This window comes from Malaclemys terrapin, chromosome 13 (genome assembly GCF_027887155.1).
Source record: "Malaclemys terrapin pileata isolate rMalTer1 chromosome 13, rMalTer1.hap1, whole genome shotgun sequence".
Taxonomy (NCBI): Eukaryota; Metazoa; Chordata; order Testudines; family Emydidae; genus Malaclemys; species Malaclemys terrapin.
In genome coordinates this window covers 42414660-42435926 of record NC_071517.1, presented here as the reverse complement: position 1 = coordinate 42435926, position 21267 = coordinate 42414660, and the positions used below count along the sequence as shown (strand labels likewise).

The following is a 21267-nucleotide window of genomic DNA, read 5'->3' as shown; positions in this document are numbered from 1 at the left end:
AAACTGCCACTTGAGAACTTCTTAGAGTTTGATTTAAGGAGATTTACTTGGTATATTTTGACACGTGATGTTGAGAATTTGTGTGTAACGGTTATAAAGCTTTAATTTTTTAAATCTCAACATCTACTGTCATTAAAGGATTATTGTCTGGCCCTGCCCATTGTCTGACGACCCTTATAATTTCCCACAACATTGACAATTTAATTAAATCAAAGCAAAATAATGCTTAAAACCCATAATTTTGCACAACTGGGAACATTGCCATTGGTAAAAAATAATAAAAAATGATTTAAAATAAATGTTATCCAGCAAAATTATTTTAAAAAATCAAATTCCTCCAAGCATATCTATTTATATACCCCTCCTCCTCGCTGGTCTAATTTCTTTAACGAATTCCCCCGTTCGGCAAACACGAGAGCATATGCTTCTCATCAATTACTTCATTAGTCATCTGAATGTTCATTTTACTACTGACTTGCTTGTATTTCTGGACTGGCTATCTTACTTTCATGGCCCACTTGTCAGTTATGTTTCCATGAGCACATTTCCACACTATTAATAGCTTTCAAAGCCAGAAAGGACCATTAGATCATCTAGTCTGATCTATAACAGAGCCCAAAGAGTTTCACCCAATTTTACCTCTTTATCGAGCCCAGTCTCGTGTATTTGTCTAAGGTGTATCTTTCAGAATAATGTCCAGCCATGATCTGAAGACAGCTTGCTCTGCTGATTACATTTCTCGCTGTTGCAAGTTTGTGCCTTATTTCTCAATTGAATCTGACTGTAGCTTCCAGCCAATTGTTCTTGTTACTCCTTTCACAGCTAGATTTAAAATCCCGTCAGTACCCAGTACTTATACATCACAATCACGTCACCTCTCAGTCTTCCATTTGATAAAGGGGTCCTCAAACTTCAGTGCACCATGACCCCCTTCTGACAACAAAAATTACTACACGACTCCAGGAGGGGGGACCGAAGTCTGAGCCCACCTGAGCCCCATCTCCCTGGGTGTGGGGGGGGGAAGGGGGCCCAAACCCCGCCACCCAGAGCTGAAGCAAGGAATCCCCAACTATACAGCCTGGGCTAGCCCTAAAAAACATGTAAAGTTTGATTACAATAGAAACTCTACCTTTTGAAACTAAAGACTGTGACTCATTTGTGTGTGCACATTTAACTGCTTTAACCTTGTAAATAATTCCCATTTTGTTTCCTTAGTTAATAAATCTTTAGCTAGTTTTACTGGATTGGCTACAAGTGTTGTCTTTGGTGTAAGAGATATGGTGCAACTGACCTCGGGTACGTGACCAGTCCTATGGGACTGGGAGTAACGTGAATATTGTTGTGATTTTGGGTTTAAGGGACCATCTATCACGAAAGGAAGCTCATCTCGAGGGCAAGAAAGACCAGAGTGTCCAAGGAGGCTGTCTGTGACTCCATGGTTAGGCTACTGGGGCCTGAAGCAGGGCCGGCTCCAGGCACCAGGCACCCAAGCACATGCTTGGGGCGGCACCTGGTAAGGGGCGGCAGGGGGAGCGCGGCGCAGTATTCCGCGGGGGGGGGGGGCGCTCTGGCGGCGCGGCGCTCGGCGGGGGGGCGGCGCTCTGGGGGGGTTTCCGGCAGTGCTCGGCGGGGGCGGGCTCCAGCGGCGCGGCACTCGGCGGAGGGGGGGGGCGGCGCGGTGCTCAGCAGGGGGCTCGGGGGCGGCGCTTTTTTTTTGCTGCTTGGGGCAGCAAAAAAGCTAGAGCCAGCCCTGATTCCAAGATTACACGAGATGCAGGGACAAAGACATTTTAATAAAAAATCAGCATATATGAGAGAACGCTTCTGCCACTACTGCTGTATGGATCAGAACATTGGTACATGGCTCCATGTGCTAAGTTATAAAGTCCAGGAGAAGACACTGGTGTGGGTCTATTATAGACCATTCAATCAAATTAGAGAACAAGAGGAGTTACTCCATAAGCACCAGTCTGTAATGTCTGGAAAGAAAAATTGTGTTGTTATTGGTGACTTTAATTTGGAAGACATATGCTGGAGGTTTCATGTAGCCAGGGGTAAAACATCATTAGATTGTCTAAAAATTATCACAGTTTTCTAAAGCAAAGGATGTTGCCCCTCAAATGAGGTAATTATTTGGATCTCATGATGGATAATCACTGGACTGGAAGTGGGTGATTGCCTAAGGATCAGTGATCATGACATGATTACATTCAATATGGGTAAACAAAGATTAGTCCCAACCAGTAACATATATATGCTTGGTGCTTCAAAAGGGGAAATTTCCAAAAGCAAAGGAAAATTATGAGCAAAATTGACCGGGAAGAAAAAATTAGACAGAAAAAATGTAATTGAAAATGGGGATTTCTTTAAGAAGAGTTATTAGATGGCAACAACATATACACACAAATGAAAAAAAAAACCTCTGTAATGATTCTACAGTCAAGAGAACAACTTTGCCTAAAATCCCATCCTGGTTCAGTGGTGAAGTGAAGCAGCAATTAGAAATAATAAAACAACATATAACAAATGGGAAAAAAAGGAAATAGATAGCAATTGATCTACATTAGAAGTTGTGAAGTGTAGAAAATTGATAAGAGAAGCTAAAGACATCAGGGAATAACCCATTGCTGGCCGGGCTACGGACAGTAAGAAGGAGTTGGTAAAGTATATTAGGAGCAAAATAAATCTTAATGCTATAGGTCCATTACTAGCTGGAGATAGTAAAATTGTTATTAGGGATGCAAAAAAGGCAGAAGTGTTTAATAAAGATTCCTGTTCTGTATTTAGAAAGAAGCAGGGTGATGTGTGTTTATCACATGAGGATGATGAAGTACTTTCCAGTCCATTAGTAACTAAGGAGGTTGTTCAACACCATTTGCTAAGGATAAACTGTTTTCCATCAGCAGGCCTGAATAACTTCCATCCCAGGGCTCTTAAAGAGCTTCCTGAGAAGATCTCTGCCCCAAATATTAACTTTTAATAAACCGTGGAATAAGAGGGAAATTCCTGAAGAATTCCAGAAGGCAAGTGGGATGACCTGGGTAAAATTAGGCCACTTAGCCTGACATAAATCCTGGGCAAAATTACAGAAAAAATAATTAATATAATTAATAAATAATTAAAGCATAGGAACATAATTAATGCCAGTCAACATGGCTTTATGGAAAATAGGTCTTGTAAAAAAAACCCACCTGATTTAATTCTTTGAAGAGATTAAATATTTGGTTAATAAAGATAACTGGATAAATGTACTATGCTTAACACTTTTTAACTGCATGACAGTCTGGTCAAAAAATTACCACTAGACAGTATCAGTAAAGCACACATTAAATAAATTAAGAACTGGCTCAATGACAGATCTCAGGAAGCAGCTGTCAGTTGGGAAATCATCATCCAAATGGAGGTGTTTCTAGTGGGATTCCTCAGGGATTGGTTCTAGAGCCCTCGCACTACTCACCATTTTCATCAGGGATCTGGAAGTCAGTATAAAGTCACTGCTGATCCAATTTTAAGATGACAGACATTGACAGAGGGGTAAAGAATGATGAGGACAGGGGCGTCGGGCCCATTCAAACACAATGTGTTTTAATAAGGCGTCATTATCATACCAAGCTGTACATCGAGGACTAAGGAATGCAGGGCGTAATTAAGGAAAGGGTGTCAGTGATTCTGAAAAGGATTTGGGGTCATAGTGGAGAAACAACTCAACATGAGCTCCCAGTGCGCTGCTGTGGCAAAAAAAGCTAATGGGATCCTTCATGGGCGAGTTGTATGGGCCCATGGTGCCCATGCTCTAGGAATATTCAGAGCACGGGGGCTCAACTCCATCAATGTTCGGGGTCGGGTCTCTCCCTGGCCCCGCCGGCCACCGCCATGTGCCTCCGCCGGAGCATCTCCCTGGCCCGCCTGCCGCCCCCGCAGCAGGGCTAAAGTAGTTTTCTGCCTGCCCTCACTCCACACGATGTACCATTCCTGGAAGCGGCTGGCATGTCCCTGAGGCCCCTTGGCAGATGGGGGTGTCTCCGCACGCTGCCCCCGCCCCAAGCGCTGACTCTGCCATTGGAACTGTGGCCAATTGGAGCTGCGGGGGTGGTGCCTGTGGGCTGCAGCGCACAGAGACCCCTGGTCCCCCCGCCTAGGAGCTGCTGCCAGAGGGGGGTGCGGGTCACTTTAGGGAACTGCCCAAGGTAAGCACTGCACCCCAACCCCCTGCCTCAGCCCACAACCCTCCCCCCTCCCCCACCTCAACCCCCAGCCCGGAGCCCATACTCTGCACCCAAACTCCCTCCCAGAGCCTGCACCCCAAACCCCCTCCCGCACCCAAACTCCCTCCCAGAGCCTTAGGCAGGTGTGTGTGTGTGTAGGGGGGGACTTGGACCCTTTCTGGGCACCACCAAAAATTATATAAACCTGTTGCCCCGAGCATCAGCAGGGAGATGAATTTACCTCTGCATACGGCATTGGGGAGGCCAATACCCGAATATCGGGTCCAGTTCTGGTATCCACATTTTTAAAAGGATGTTGAAAAATGGGATCACAGCCATAAAAATAATTTGAGGGTTGAAAAAGGTGCCTTGCAATGAGAGATGTTACAAACTCAATCCATTTATCTTAAAATGGGCAGGTGAGTTGATTTGGGTACCTTTGGGTAGAGAAAATACTGGATGCTAAAGGGCTCGTTAATCTAGAGGGGAAAGTATAGCAAGAACCAATGCCTGGAAGCTGAAGCCAGACAAACCCAAACTGGATGTAAGGGACACATTTTTATCAGTGAGGATAATTAATCATTGGGACAAACGCCCAAGGAAGTGGTGGATTCCCCATCTCTTCACATCAAGACTTGAGGCCTTCCAGGACGATCTGCGCTAGCCAAACACACGTTATTGGCCTCAACATAGAAGTATGTGGGTGAAATTCTCTGAGCTGTGTTATATAGGAGCTTAGACTAAATCTTTCTGGCCAACAACTCTATGACTGTCATGCCCTACACCTAGCATGGGCCCCCTTGAACTGGTGAACCAGAAGGCTTGTGCCATTGGGAGGAGTTCTAGGAGGTCATGTTTAAGCTATGGTGGATTTTAGGGGGTCGCCACTGATTCGGGGAGCTGGGCAGTTGGACTGTGTGGTTACAACTCTAAGAAGATGGTGGTAGATAGGAGGCAGGTGAACAGGAAATGACAGAGGGGATTTTCCCTTGCAGAAAAGGGGTTTTTGCCACAGACACAGATTTGGCAGTTCCGGGATGTGCTGCCTGTGGCACTCAGGGTTGGGGAAAGAACACCTAAAAGAAGATTCCCAGGTGGACTCCGAGTCCGTTAAAGGCCATTTTTACTCATGATTCAAGACACAGGACTCTGGGAGTTTGAGAAACTAAATTCGACTTTATTCTTTCCAAGCCAGAAATAAAAGCTAAAATCTCCTCCTCACACCCAGAGCCCAGCTCAGCGCAAAGCATTTCAGCCCCAGCCCAGCACGGTGCTGCTCCCGGCTCCCGCAGGCATCAGCAACGGAGCAACGTTGTACAGTGGGCAGAAAAAGGCAGCGGATCCATTAGAGACGTGAGCAGGAAAGCCAAGGAGCTCGGGTTAACGGGAGTCAGACAACAGCGCGGCATCTCCAATCCTGGCTGAGAGTTTTATCCCCCAGGGACGTCCTTGGCGTGTGTAGGCTGAGTGTGACAGACAGAGTCTCTGTCATCTCAGTAAAAGACACTGTAGAGAGGGGGTATGGGTGAGAATCTTGGTTCACAGACTCCCCGTTGCCCTCCAGTCGCAGCGATGGACGTCAGCTGGCCTCAGGGCCGGACAGGCCTGTTGACTTCCCTAGTTTCCGTCCTATCTCTGCTCAGTCTTGTCCTCCCAGGAATCACTGATGCAACCAGCAACTCCACAAGCAGCATCATTTGAAGCCCTTTTCACACAGTTTCACCCAGTGATCACAGACTATTTCCTGTCTCTCTCTGGCTTCAGTTCAGCAGTTAACAATTCTCAGCCTCGGCTGTCTGGCTCTCAGAGAAAACCCAGCAGGAACTTCCTTCCCTGTTTCAGTCTCTGCCTCTCGGCCTGCGACTCTCAGATGGGCCCCACTGGTGTTTGTGCTGATGGTGACGTATAATAATCATTGTTCAAACAACACTAAGATCTCATGGCAAAGGTTTGGGAAATGGTACAAATAAAGGAAGGGCGTTCTGGCAAATGGTAATTTGTCTTTTGGAGTCCCCACTAAATCTGCACTATGTCCTATAAAACAAAACTGCTAGGTGACCAAACGGCCTTCAGCAAATAGAGAACAATCCACAATACAGGGTGGACTATAAGAAACTTTCAGGTTCATATATAGTGACATCCCAGAGCATGTTCCAGATGATTCAAGATCAGGAGAACAGACTTACCCATACTCTACTCTGAACTATCAACACCTGCTTCATTCGGCGCCTTCTTATATTGTCATGTTGGTTACAAAAGTTTTAACACCATCCTAATGAAAGGAGAAAACCCAAATTCCCATCTGATGGAAACTGGAATTTAAGCTCAGAACAATCACACAGTGTGGGGGATTCATTTGAATTCTCCCTCCAGGTCTGCAACATTTTCATCTGCAGCCCTCCCGAGTCTGACTTAGCATGAAAGAAATCCAAGACACATGCAGGGGAATTGGATTTTTTAAAATAAACTATGGCCAATCCTAGTGATGGAATTGATAGAATTTCTCTCCTGTGAGGAGTCTCTAATGTCAATTCCACTCTAAGTATTTTCCGTGTTAAAGATATTTAAGAGGTCTATTCCCTGTATGACTTTCCTGATGCGTGATACAAGCTGACCCCAGCTGAAGCTTCTCCCACATTCAAGGTTTCTTTCCTCTGTGGATTCTCTGATGTCCAATATGGGTTGATTTCCGACTGAAACTTTTCCCACAGTCGAGGCATTTATAGGGTCTCTCTCCTGTATGCATTCTCTGATGTTTAATAAGGGCTGTGTTGTCAATGAACCTTTTCCCACAGTCCAGGCACTTATATGGTCTCTCTCCTGTGTGAGTTCTTTGATGTGAAATTAGATTTGAGTTCCAGCTGAATGTTTTCCCACACTCGAGGCATTTATAGGGTTTCTCTCCTGTATGCGTTCGCTGATGTGAAATTAGGTATGAGCTCTGATTGAAACTTTTCCCACACTCCAGGCACTTATAGGGTTTATCTCCTGTGTGAGCACTCTGATGTGAAATAAGATCTGAGCTCAGAACAAAGCTTTTCCCACAGTCCAAACATTTATAGGGTTTCTCACCTGTGTGGGTTCTCTCGTGCCTAATAAGATCTGAGCTCTGAATGAAGCTTTTCCCACATTCCAGGCATTTATAAGGTTGTTCGCCTGTGTGGGTTCTCTGGTGCCTAATAAGGTTTGAACCCTGATTGAAACCTTTCCCGCAGTCAAGGCATTTATAGGGTTTCTCTCCTGTGTGGATCCTCTGATGTGAAATAAGGTTTGCGGTGTGACTGAAACCTTTCCCACAGACAAGGCACTTATAGGGTTTCTCTCCTGTGTGGATCCTCTGATGGGAAATAAGATTTGAGCTCTGACTGAAAACTTTCCCACAGACAAGGCACTTGTAGGGCTTCTCTCCTGTGTGGACCTTCTGATGTGAAATAAGATGTGACCTCCGAATAAAGATTTTCCCACACTCGCTGCATGTGTTTTTTTTCTCTTCTCTGGGCATTCTCTGCTTGGCTGTGCTTTCCTTGAGGTCCTTGCAATCTCCACCATCATTTATGGGTTCACACGGTTTCTTCCCTGGGTTGCATCCCAGCAGCCTCTCCGACCTACGCTGCATTCCACAAGGTTTTCCTCGTTTATGATCCTGGTAAAAATTCCCCTCGGTTCTTCCCAATACTGTTCCCTGCAGATCCACGTCCTCACAATTTTCCCGCTGTGGATTCTCCTTCTCACTCACCATCCCAGCACCCCCTGGAATACAGAGAGAGAATCCAGACAGGAGTTATCCCCAATGCCGGGGAAGAAGGAACGAAAGGGGAACAGCAAAGAGGGGAAACACAACACAACAACCGTTGGGGAGACCGAGAAAGGGAACATTTACTAATCCCTCTGTAATTTTTCCTTCTCTGAAGTGGGTCCCTGGTGCTCCATAATCCATTAAAATTGGGGTATTCCTTCTCAATGTCCGAACATAAAGGAGCCTCTTTCTTTTACACCCTCTCTCACTCTAGCTTCACTCTGTGCTGCACCAGGTACAACAACGGCACCACAGGGTGAAGCCAGGAACAGAGGTTTTAAAAATAAATTAAATAAAAAATGGAGCCTCCATGCTTTGAAGAAATAACCTAGTTCTAACAGACAACACAGAGCACCAGGGACACACAAAGGAGAAACTGGATTCTGCCTCCACATCCCTTCCAAACACCCAGGGGGAAGTAAAATTAGGGAGGGAAGCTCCTGCCAGATCTCCATCAGCGTGGGTGAGTGACATCTGCCCCATGGATGGAGCTGGTCCCAGGAAGGGAGGGGAGGAGACATGAATGAATACAGACAGGACAATACAATGCTTCTGCCACCTCAAAGGATGCAGGATAGAGATGAATTAGGTCTCCCTTGTGTTTCCGACTCTCCTATCCCATGGCTGGGGGAGTGGAGATCAAAGTCTGTTTTAAACGGGCTTTGGGGACTTTGGGGGTCATTCCCCTGAAATCGCAGGGTCTGGGAGGTGTGATCCCCAACTTGGTAGATGGACAAGCACGAGCGTTAAATAACAGCAGTGTGGCCAAGGCAGCACGGGCTGTGGCTCGGACTACCTACCTGACTACAATCCTGCCCTCCTCCTGGGCATGTACTCAGGTGTCTAGCCCTAGCCGCTATCTGTGCTGCTATTTTTAGGGGCTAGCTCTAGCAGAACTAGTGTATGTAAATCCCCCTGAGCTGGGAATCCCACCTCCCAGAGGCTGTGTAGATGTAACCTAAGGAACTTGGGAAGAACCTGAGCAGAAGCCAAACTGGCCACATCATAGACCTCCCCCCTCATAAGCTTCTAACAACCATGGAGACGGGAATCCCTTACCCAGCGAGGTCACCCTCTCATGGTTCTCCTGCATGACGTCCCTGTAGAGGGCTCTCTGAGCGGGGTCCAGCAGAGCCCCCTGTCCCTGGGTGAAATACACAGCCACCTCCTCGAAGGTCACCGGCACCTGAAACAACAAGAGTCCCCCACTCAGCACCTGCTGCTCCAGCTACAATCCCGCTATTCATGGGGGAGGAGGGCCAATAAAATGGAAGCTCTGGGGGGGTGGGGAGGGAAAGGGTAGCAGAATCCCACCCTCACCCTGCTCAGAGCAGCCAGGAGGCTTTAGGGAGGGGAGAAAGAGGGGGCCCCTTGTCCCCCCCAGCGAATGGAGGATGGCAGGGGCCTTCCCATTTACCTCAGGCCTTCTAGCCAGAGGCTTATACAGGTTGCAGGCTTTGAGGCTGTGACAAAGCAGGGGATTTTCTTAAATGTTTTGTATGAACACGGCACGTGCCTCAGTTTCCCCTGCTTGTTGCAAAGGTGTTTGATCTTCGCAGTGAACCCTAGGGGACCAGGTGTGACTGTCGTCTAGCTGTCCGGTCCCAGACAATGGACAGACATTTCGTAAACTAGAAACGGATGGCTGGGGGGGTAGGGAGGAGGCACCCTCTGCGAGAAGCCAGCCGGTTGCGACAAGTTTGAGAACAGAGAGAGAGGTGGAGGCCGGGTGACCGAAGGATGAGAAGCAGCAACTGGGTCTGACTGAGGGTGGGCTGTCACTCTCCTTTTTTGGGTTGGGGGAGGGGAGGGGTGGGAGAACCAGGACTTTGGGCTGTGGGTCTGACCAAGATGGGCTTTGCTGTAACGTCTTGTGTTCTGAGCTAACAAAGAACTTTTCCACACTGTATTCCAGAGAACTAAAATAAACCTTTCTGTTTTACAGTGCTGGGCTGGGCATCACTGCGGAAGTTGGGGGTGCAGGACTCCCCTTTTAGGGGGGGTGTAAGATGTGCCTCCAGGTGGGCTCACTGCGGGAGCTCCTGGTGTGGAACAGGGGTGCTGAAGGCTCTGAGGTGGCACTGAAGCCAAGCAGGAAGTGAGAGTGCCTGGAGGGGGGACACACAGCAGAGGGTCCTGCCTGGGTTTGATTCAGAGCTGTTCCAGAACCCGTGACAGTTCCTCCCAACAGCTGGGTGGGAGGGGACGGGGCAACTCTGCTGGGCTTCACTGCTGGGTGCCCCCTTCAAATTTCACAGCAGCCTCTGGCTAGTGGGTTCAGGTTCCAGCACTGGGAGTCTGGTTCATTTTCTCAGCCCTGCCCAGTGGGTTTCTTTCCTGTTCCACAAATGGGGGAATTTTCATCCCCCCCAAAGGGCCTGTTCTGAACATTATGCCACAGACTGAACATGTCCCAGCAGGTTTTCCCCACTCTGTCACCACCTCCCTCGCCCTGTGTATTTCCTGCTCCAGCCCTTCTAACACAAACCCACCAGCAGCTCCCCGAAACTCCCCTCTCTGAACAGGTTTCCCGTCCCCCTGCAGGATGTGTTGCAGTCACTGGGATCGGGCAGTCCTATCCCTGTGGGGAGCTCCATTTTCAGAAAGAGAGTGAAAGTTTATACAAAGTTACAACCACCTATAACAACAAATGTTGCTAGGAAAAGGTACACAAAGGAGATAGGCTGACCCAGCCTAAACAAGAAAAGTCTAAATAGACATGGGAGGAGTGGGCCTGAAACCTGGGTCTCCTAAAACCCAAGTGAGTGCCCTGCCCCAGGGCTGGGGTCAGTCTCCCTCTCTCTCACTCAACACGTATGTAACCATTTATACATGGTGGAACAGCTTCAACGGGCGAGACTGAGGGATGTACCCCATAGCCTTATGCACCAAACTCCAGGAGAGGGTTCAGGGCTAGGAATCACTCAGCAGAGATAGCCATTTAAATCCCTTTGAGGGGCAGGGACATATGACCCAACCCTCTCCGCAGCATTTCCCATTGGCTAGCTCCCCAGTCAGCATGCTGTTTTGTGGATTCCATTTTTAGGTGCTTAGCTCTGCCCAGGTATAATATAGGGAGCCTGGGAACTTAAATCAGGGTTGTGGCTTCACACCTAAAAGTAATGCTTAAGTCTCTGTACATCTAGCACTCAGTGATTTTCCTTTGATCATTGGGGATTTAATCCCCCACCCACCCGATCTCCATTTGGTGTCACAGATTTTTAAAGCCAGAAGGGGAAGAGACCATTGAATTTAGAAAATCTAGTCTGAGCTCCTGAACTCAAGAATTGGAGAATCCACTGCTTCCCTTAGTAGTTTTTTTCCAGTGGTTAATCACCCTAATTTTCCATTTGAATTTTTCTCCTGATGTCTTTCTCCGCTAGATTGAAGAAGCGTTTAGAACCTGTTATTTTCTTTTCGTAATCAAATCAATGACTCAGCTCAATATTTCTCCTTCAAAACTGAGGAAATCTTATCTAATTTAAAAATTAGAATGCAAATATCAGTGAATTTTGAGATTTTCTATTACTATTCGACAACGGAGACAGAAAATTAGGGAAATATGAGAGGATTCACACAGGGCCGGCTCCAGGGTTTTGGCCGCCCCAAGCAGCCAAAACAAAAAACAAACAAGCACAAAAACAAAAAGCCGCGATCGTGATCTGCGGCGGCAATTCGGCGGGAGGTCTTTCACTCCCAGGCGGAGTGAGGGACCATCCGCCGAATTGCCGCCGAATACCTGGACGTGCCGCCCCTCTCCGGAGCGGCCGCCCCAAGCACCTGCCTGAGGAGCTGGTGCCTGGAGCCAGCCCTGGATTCACATGCCAGCTAATTAGAAGGGAGAAGGCAAAATCTTTTTTTTTCCTTAATAGTGGTTATTTAGAGAAATAAGTAAGCACATTTATACAGATAACATATTAGTCTATAAATAGAGAAACTGAAAACACTTTGAGGGGATTTTATATCAAAATCTGGCAAGTGAGAAAAGAGAAAAAAACCAGCTGAGGGGTTCCAAAACAATAGTTTTCTAATGGAGAGAAAACGGGCTATATTAGTGGTGAGCGTATTGCTATATTTATACATAGGCTTGACAGAATTTGCTTTTTTTTTTTTTAATCATTTCAATGGATAATATCAATTCTTGTCAGGATTTCTTTTTGGTTTTTTTTATTTGAATTTTCACAGTTCTGGGAAATTATCGAGTGGGTCAGACAATAATTATTATATCTCCTCACTATATGTTCCATTCTATGCATCCGAGGAAGTGGGCTGTAGCCCACGAAAGCTTATGCTCTAATAAATTTGTTAGTCTCTAAGGTGCCACAAGGACTCCTGTTCTTTTTGCGGATACAGACTAACACGGCTGCTACTCTGAAACCTGTTATTATATGACTGTAGACACTGGGACTAAAAAAGTTAAAGCTTTATAACCATTAAAACACAAATGATCAGCATCACATGTCAAAATGTGCCATATATATATTACACACACACACACACGTATACACACACACAGTATATATATATGCTTAAATCACACTGCAAGAAGTTCTCAAGCAGCTTTTTGCTTACTTTGCCTAGCTGTACACTGTGATTATTATTAATGGAAATGTTTTTTCATCATTTGTGTGTGTAGGGTGAAACTGACGTTTACCCCCCCTCAAAATCTCATCCTTCCAAGCCTATTTATATAGAAGAGAAATAAAATGAACAGATTGATATCAAGATAACCCACACAAACTACACTAAAAGCATGTTATTAAGGCTGCCTCGCACTCATACATTAGGACAAAGGCTCTCTAGCTGGGGTCCAAGGCCCCATGGGTGGCCACGAGCAGGTTTCAGGGGGCCCACCAAGCAGGGCCAGTGTTAGACTCGCTGGAGCCCAGGGCAGAAAGCCGGAGCCCTGCCTGCTGGGGCTGAAGCTGAAGCCTGAGCAACTTGGATTTGCAGGGACCCCTGTGGTGTGGGGACCCGACAATTGCCCTGCTTGCTATCCCCTAACACCAGCCCCAGCTTTTACATGCAGAAAAACAGTTGTTGTGGCACAGCTGGGCCGTGGGGCTTTTATAGCACGTTGTGGGGGCTTCAGAAAGAAAAAGGTTGAAAACCCTGTATTAGGATACAGTCTGGGAGCGGGTCACACTCCGGGCTGTTCAGTAGACCAGGATCCTGCCCCCGTTCACAGCAGGTGTCTCTGATGGAGCAAACAGGGCCCAGCAGCAGTTCAGTGCTGGGGAGATTCACCCATCGCTGGGGCACGAAGGGGCCTGTCTCCGGGGAGGGAGGGGCTCGGAGGTTTGTAGCGGGGTTACATTTGCAGATCAACAATAACCTCCCCCTCCCCGCCCCCATTTCAGTCTCATTTCTCTCCCCTCCCTGACAGCCCAGCCCCAGGGACACAACAGGGACCCCCTGGGGCCCGCCCATGCCCCCCCCCAGCCGCTCTCCCCCCGCCTGAACCCCCCGCTGGCCCCGGGGGCAGATCCTGGGCAGAGCCCGGACGGCGACTCGCTGCTGGGGCCGCAGCTCCGGTCCCTCCGCCAGGCGCTTCCCAGCCAGGGAGCAGCTGCCCGGGGCGGCGAGATCTGGGGCCGCTGGTGCAGAGTCACTTTCCGGCCCTCCCCCCGGGTCCCCCCATCACCTGCAGGCTCCGGCTCGGGGGCTGGGGCGGGCAGAGCCCGGGGCGGGAGGGGGGTTAGTGCCGGTCTCGCCCCGCACGGACCCCGCCGGGGAGCAGCAGCGGCTCCGCCCGGGCTCCCGGCTCCCAATGGAGGATCTGACCCGGGAAGGTAAACAGAGGCCGAGCCGGGGCAGGCGCCGAGGAGCGGAGGCTGCTCAGTAACATCTGCCGAAGCTGCTGCCCGGACTCCGCCCGCCCTTGGCCTGACAATGAGTCTCCCCGCTGCTCCCAGGCTACGGGGCAAATCCGAGGGGATGAAGGGGCAGGATCTCTGCGGGGGGGTGGGGGACTGAATGCCCATACAGCTGCAGCAGGGGAAGGAGAGGGGCTCAGGGGCTAAATCAGGGATGGGGGGCGGGGGTAGGAGCCGGGTGGGGGGCAGATGCTCTGCAGATGCTCTTGAGTCAGAGGGGAGACGCTGGAGATAGGGAGGGGCAGAAGGGATGAAAGTCACCCCAGATACTGCTGCTGGCTCACCCTAACTGCAAAAATAGGTGTTGGGAGTCAGAGGGGCTTTCCCCTCCCTTTGCAGAAGGGTAGGTCTCAGCCCCCGCTTCCCAGGGCTGTGTTCTTGAAGGCCCAGGGCATCGCACTGCCTAGCCGATAGGCCGGGGTGGGCAAACTTTTTGGGCCGAGGGCCACATCTGGGTGGGGAAATTGTATGCAGGGCCGGGGCAGAGGGTTGCAGTGCGTGAGGGGGTGCGGTGTGCAGGAAGGGGCCCAGGGCAAGGGATTGGGGCAGAGGAGGAGTGTGGGGTGTATGAGGGGGCTCAGGGAAGGGGGTTGGGGTGCAAGAGGGGTGCAGGAGGGGTACAGGGTGTACAAGGGGCTTCAGGGCAGGGGGTTGGGGTGCACAGGGGTGCAGCAGGGGGCTCAGAGCAGGGAGTTGGGGTGCAGGGTGTACAAGGGGCCTCAGGGCAGGGGTGCAGGGTGTATAAGGGGCCTCAGGGTAGGGGGCTGGGGTGCACGGGGTGCAGGGCAGAGAGTTGGGGTGCAGGACGGGTCCGAGGTGCAGGCAGGGGGCTTGGGGCGGGAAGTTGGGGGGCAGGAAGGGGCAGGGTGTAGGACGGGGCTCATGGCAGGGAGTTGGGGTGCAAGGTGCAGGCAGGGGGCTTAGGGCAGGGAGTTGGGGTGCAGGAGGGGTGCAAGGTGCAGGCAGGGGGCTTAGGGCAGGGAGTTGGGGTGCAGGACGGGTCCGAGGTGCAGGCAGGGGACTTGGGGCAGGAAGTTGGGGGGCAGGAGGGGTGCGAGGTGCAGGCAGGAGTTGAGGGGCAGGATATAGGAGGGGGCTCAGGGCAGGGAGCTGGGGTGCAGGAGGGGTACGAGGTGCAGGCAGGGGGCTTAGGGCAGGGAGTTGGGGGGCAGGGTGTAGGAGGGAGCTCAGGGCAGGGGGTTGGGGACAGGAAGGATGCGGGGTGCAGGGTGTACAAGGGGGCTTGGGGCAGGGTGCAGGAGGGGTTCAGGCTCTGGCCTCCGGCCCGGCGCCGCTTACCTCAAGCAGCGGCTCGCACGGGTGCCAAGGCAAGCAGCCTGGCCTGCCCCGCCCCCACTCCAGGAAGCCCTGCGGCCCCGGGGGGGGGGGGGGGCGGAGGGCTCCGCGTGTGCTGCCCTTGCCCCGCCTCCAGGTACCTCCCCCGAAGCTCCCATTGGCCGCGGTTTCCCATTCCCGGCCAATGGGAGCTGCGGGGGGCGGTGCCTGGAGGCAATCCACAGAACCCTCTGCCCTCCTGGCCAGGGCCGCAGGGTCCTAGTGCCGGCCGGCCGTGCCCTCGCGGGCCGTAGTTTGCCCACCCCTGCGACAGGATGTATTGAGCTGCTAAAGGAGACTTGAGTCAGATAAATATTTTACATTCACCCCCCCACACTCAAAAATTATAATTCCAATATACATTTTGAATGTTGAAAATAATCCCTGATCTCTTCCTGTCATCCACCATAGTTTCACTCCTTTCAATTCTTTACTTTTTTAAATGTTATTTTTTATTCCTCTTAGCACCTCATCATTCCCCTTCATTAACACCATGCCGATGGATGTCACTGTGCTACTTAATTGATATTTTTAATAGCAAATAATCATTGAAGGTATTCATAGTTGCTAGTAGCCAAGGCCGGCTCCAGCCTTTTTGCCACCCCAAGCAGCGGGAGGGGGAAAAAAAGCAGTGATCGGCAGCAATTCGGTGGCAGCTCTACCGCCACCGCTTTATTGTTCGGCGGCAATTCAGTGGCAAGTCTTTCCCTCCGAGAGGGACTGAGGGACCCACCGCCGAATTGCCACCGAACAGCCAGATGTGCCACCCCAAGCACCTGCTTGGGGCGCTGGTGCCTGGAGCTGGCCCTGCTAGTAGCTTCAGCAATCACATCTCACCATATTTCTAGCATAGCACTCCCTGTTTGCATTGTAACATTAGTTTTAATTCTATACTTTTGTTCTTTTCTTCATTTTTTTAATACACGGGTTTATTCTTTGGGATCATGTGACATTCAGGCTGACAGATTTCCAGATTTGTTGTCAAAACTTCTTCAGGTTCCTCCAGTGCGCCAATAAGGATTCCCTTTGTCACCTGATATTTAGCCTCTCTGTCCCGCACCAGCACCCAAGTGCTTTTCAATGTCATCACTTGTGCGTAGAACTTGGTTCCCAAATATTCACCACAGGCCAGATTTTTAAAGGATGAAAGCACCTGGACGCTTCTGAAAATCCAGTTGCTTAAATACTTTTAAAAATCTGGACAAAGGACACTATAGTATCTTGTATGAAATCCTAATCAAAGGCAAATTTCTACTGTAATTTTTTTTACTAAATATAGGCACGCAACCCTGAGATAGATTGATAAGCACAAGTATTCAAAAATCCATACACCTAAAATGGTGTACATTCCTATAGCATTCAATACCACTTTGGACTTCCAGCAACACATGATTCCCCCCTCCCTTTGTAATTGAAAACTTACTAAAAATCCTTATTTTTAAGAATAATTCCCTATCTTGCAAACACTGAAGTGCCCATTTTACTCTTCTGTTACTTTGCTATCAGGACTGCTATCATGTCCCATCTCTTCTCTTCTCGTCTCTTCTCTAAACAAACCCAATTTTTTCAGTCTCCCTCGCAGGTCTTGGTTTTCTAGCCCTCTAATAATTTTTGTTGTCTCTTCTCTGGACTTTCTCCAATTTGTCCACATCTTTCTGGAAGTGTGGCGCCCAGAACTGGACACAGTACTCCACTTGAGGCCTTATCAGTGCTGAGTAGAGTGGAAGAATTACTTCTTGTGTCTTGCTTATAACACTCCTGCTAATGCATCTCTGACACTAAGCGCCCTTGTATTCACACCCTACACACTATTGTAATAATAACTCACTGATCATTAATAATTATGCATCATGTATGTATGTAGTGGGTATTAAGAGTTATGGACATATGCTGGAATCAGAATTAAAATGTCTTCAAACCAGGTATGTGAGGAGGAGTTGATAAACAGGTCTATCCTAAACAAAGGAAAGTGTGTTCACCTCAATTTACATATAAGCAGTAAAGAGACCCATCAAGCTATGAAGGGGGTGGAGGCAAACCTCACACAAACAAGTGGGGGAGAAGACAGCATGGCCTCTTCACCCAGCAGGAGATGGAAGCTTGGTCTGGGTTTTACTCTTCAGAAGAATACATTTCAAAGGTTTACAAGGCTATAAAGACGGAGGGGCAGAACCTGATGTGATAAACAATTGAATCAACTGATTATATACAATATTACTGTGTTATAAGAGGGTCTAGGGTGAGGTCTTTTCTGAAAGCTAGTGACGCACTGATTAATATTATTGTGAATTATCATTATGAAAGGAATCATGGATACTAATTGATATTAGGCTGTAGTGTCTGCCCAGAGAGGAGGGAATGTCACAGCTATCTACTTGTCTCCTATGTAAATTAAGCATGGTGGAATCGAACAATGGAAGCTCTATTTACATAGAAATCACAGGGGAAGATGGGAAGCCCACAGGAAGGAAAGAACAGCCTGAGGTCCTCCTGCCCCTTGAAACAAGTTCATTGAACGTTGGGAGATATCTTCGGCATCCATCACTAGACAGATACAAGAGGGCAGAACTCCCAATCCCGTATTGTCCCCAAATCTGGTGCTTTCCAATGTCCAGCTCAGAGAAATAATATGGTTCGTTTGTTCCTCTAAAGACACAAAAACACATCACAGTGTGTCATTAGATTTCAGGAAAGACCTAACTAAGCTTCTCCTGCTGGTTGTAAACTCCATGCTGTCTTCTCCCCAGGTTTGCCTCCACCCCTTCATAGCTTGATGGGTCTCTTTACTGCTTATATGTAAATTGAGGATAACACACATTCCTTTGTTTAGGATAGACCTGTTTATCAACTTCCCCTGCATGCCTAGTCTGAAGACATTTTAATTATGATTTCAGTATATGTCCATAACTCTTAACCGGTTCTGTTTACCTTCCCGGGTCAGACGCTGCCGCCTCCTCCATTGTGAGCCGGGAGCCCGGGCTGAGCCGCTGCTGCTCCCCGGCGGGGTCCGTGCGGGGCGAGACCGGCACTAACCCCCCTCCCGCCCCGGGCTCTGCCCGCCCCAGCCCCCGAGCCGGAGCCTGCAGGTGATGGGGGGACCCGGGGGAAGGGCCGGGGCCAGGGCCGGGCGGGAAAGTGACTCTGCACCAGCGGCCCCAGATCTCGCCGCCCCGGGCAGCTGCTCCCTGGCTGGGAAGCGCCTGGCGGAGGGACCGGAGCTGCGGCCCCAGCAGCGAGTCGCCGCCCGGGCTCTGCCCAGGATCTGCCCCCGGGGCCAGCTGGGGGTTCAGGCGGGGGGAGAGCGGCTGGGGGGGGCATGGGCGGGCCCGAGGGGGGTTCCCTGTTGTGTCCCTGGGGCTGGGTTGTCAGGGAGGGGAGAGAAATGAGACTGAAATGGGGGGGAGAGTAGCGGGGGAGGGGGAGGTTATTGTTCACCTGCAAATGTAACCCCGCTACAAACCTCCAAGCCCCTCCCTCCCCTGAGACAGGCCCCTTCGTGCCCCAGCGATGGGTGAATCTCCCCAGCACTGAACTGCTGCTGGGCCCTGTTTGCTCCATCAGAGACACCTGCTCTGAACGGGGGCAGGATCCTGGTCTACTGAACTGTGAGCCTCTCACAGACCGTATCCTATAACACGTGTGCCAGGCAGCCTGAATAAAACTGCTGTTAGTGTAGTTAGTGTGGGTTAGTTTGATATCAATCTGTTCAATATTTTTTTCTTCTATATAAATAGGCTTGGAAGGATGAGATTTTGGGGGGTAAAGACCAGTTTCCCCCTACACGCACAAACAGATGAGAAAGTACAGCAAAAGCGTAGTTATCCGGTTGGGGGAATGGAGGGTGCCAGTTAATCAAATATTTTGTAAAAAGCAACAGAGGGTCCTGTGGCACCTTTGAGACTAACAGAAGTATTGGGAGCATAAGCTTTCGTGGGTAAGAACCTCACTTCTTCAGATGCAAGTAATGGAAATTTCCAGAGGCAGGTATATATCAGTGTGGAGATAACGAGGTTAGTTCAATCAGGGAGGGTGAGGTGCTCTGCTAGCAGTTGAGGTGTGAACACCAAGGGAGGAGAAACTGCTTCTGTAGTTGGATAGCCATTCACAGGCTTTGTTTAATCCTGATCTGATGGTGTCAAATTTGCAAATGAACTGGAGCTCAGCAGTTTCTCTTTGGAGTCTGGTCCTGAAGTTTTTTTTGCTGTAAGATGGCTACCTTTACATCTGCTATTGTGTGGCCAGGGAGGTTGAAGTGTTCTCCTACAGGATTTTGTGTACCACCATTCCTGATATCTGACTTGTGTCCATTTATCCTCTTGCGTAGTGACTGTCCAGTTTGGCCAATGTACATAGCAGAGGGGCATTGCTGGCACATGATGGCATATATAACATTGGTGGACGTGCAGGTGAATGAGCCGGTGATGTTGTAGCTGATCTGGTTAGGTCCAGTGATGGTGTTGCTGGTGTAGATATGTGGGCAGAGTTGGCATCGAGGTTTGTTGCATGGGTTGGTTCCTGAGTTAGAGTTGTTATGGTGCGATGCGTGGTTGCTGGTGAGAATATGCTTAAGGTTGGCAGGTTGTCTGTGGGCGAGGACTGGCCTGCCTCCCAAGGTCTGTGAAAGTGAGGGATCATTGTCCAGGATGGGTTGTAGATCACAGATTTAAGCCAGACTTTGATCTCCACTCCCCCAGCCACAGGATGGGGGAGTCAGAAACACAAGGAGGTATCAGGCATCATATTGTCCTGTCTGTATTCCTTCATTATTTTCAAAACCTCTGTTTCTGGCTTCACCCTGTGGTGCCGCTGTTGTACCTGGTGCGTCACACTATGAAATTAGAGTGAGAGAGAGGGTTTAAAAGAAAGAGGTGCCTCTATGCTTGGAGGATGAGGAGGACTATCCCAGTTCTAATGGATCATGGAGCACCAGGGACCCACTTCATAGAAAGAAAAATGACAGAGGGGTTAGTAAATGTTCCCTTTCTCGGTCTCCCCAGCAGTTACTGTGTTGTGTTTCCCCTCCTTGCTGTTCCCCTTTCGTTCCTTTCTCCCCGGCATGGGGAATGACTCCTGTCCGGATTCTCTCTCTGTGTTCCAGGGGGTGCTGGGATGGTGAATGAGAAGGAGAATCCACAGCCAGAAGGTGGCGAGGACGTGGGTCTGCAGGGAACAGTATTGGGAAGATCCGAGGAGATTTTTTATGAGACTCGCAAACAAGGAAAAACCCGCGGAAATCAGCGCAGGTCAGAGAGGCTGCTGGGCTATGACCCAGGGAAGAAAACGTGTGAACCCATAAATGATGGTGAAGATTGCAAGGATCTCAAGGAAAGCCCAGCCCAGCAGAGAATGCCTATAAAAGAGAGAAAATACACATGCACCGAGTGTGGGAAAAGCTTCATTCAGAGATCACACCTTATTTCACATCAGAGGATCCACACGGGGGAGAAACCCTATAAATGCCTTGACTGTGGGAAAGGTTTCAATCAGGGTTCGCATCTTATTAGGCATGAGAGAACCCACACGGGCGAGCAACCTTATAAATGCATGTACTGTGGGAAAGGTTTAATTCAGAGCTCAGATCTTATTAGGCACGAGAGAACCCACACTGGTGAGAAATCCTATAAATGTCTGGACTGTGGGCAAAGCTTTGTTCTGAGCTCAGATCTTATTTCACATCAGAGTTGCCATATGGGAGAAAAACCCTATAAGTGCCTGGACTGTGGGGAATGTTTTAATCAAAGCTCATACCTTATTTCACATCAGAGAACTCATACAGGAGAGAGACCATATAAGGGCCTGGACTGTGGGAAATGGTTTATTGACAACACAGCCCTTATTAAACATCACAAAATCCATACAGGAGAGAGACCCTATAAATGCCTCGACTGTGGGAAAAGTTTCAGTTGGAGATCAACCTATATTCCACATCAGAGAATCCACATGGCGGAGAAACCTTGAATGTGGGAGAAGCTTCGGCTGGGGTCAGCTTGTATCAGGCATCAGCAAACCTATACAGAGAATAGACCTGTTAAATATCTTTAACATGGAAAATGCT

General features: G+C 49.2%; 1 protein-coding gene across 1 annotated transcript in view; it reads right to left on the bottom strand.

Moving 5' to 3' along the window:
• Window positions 1-5291: 5291 nt before the first annotated feature.
• Window positions 5292-21267, bottom strand: part of LOC128847393 (zinc finger protein 436-like) — a 60221-nt gene continuing 44245 nt past the window's right edge. Inside the window, exons 4-6 of the mRNA XM_054046785.1 lie at window positions 15177-15233; window positions 9061-9187; window positions 5292-7955 (exon numbers count right to left, since the gene is read on the bottom strand). Coding sequence (XP_053902760.1) covers window positions 6844-7955; window positions 9061-9187; window positions 15177-15233 — 1296 coding nt within the window. The 3' untranslated portion in view covers window positions 5292-6843. The remainder of the gene's footprint in view (window positions 7956-9060; window positions 9188-15176; window positions 15234-21267) is intronic.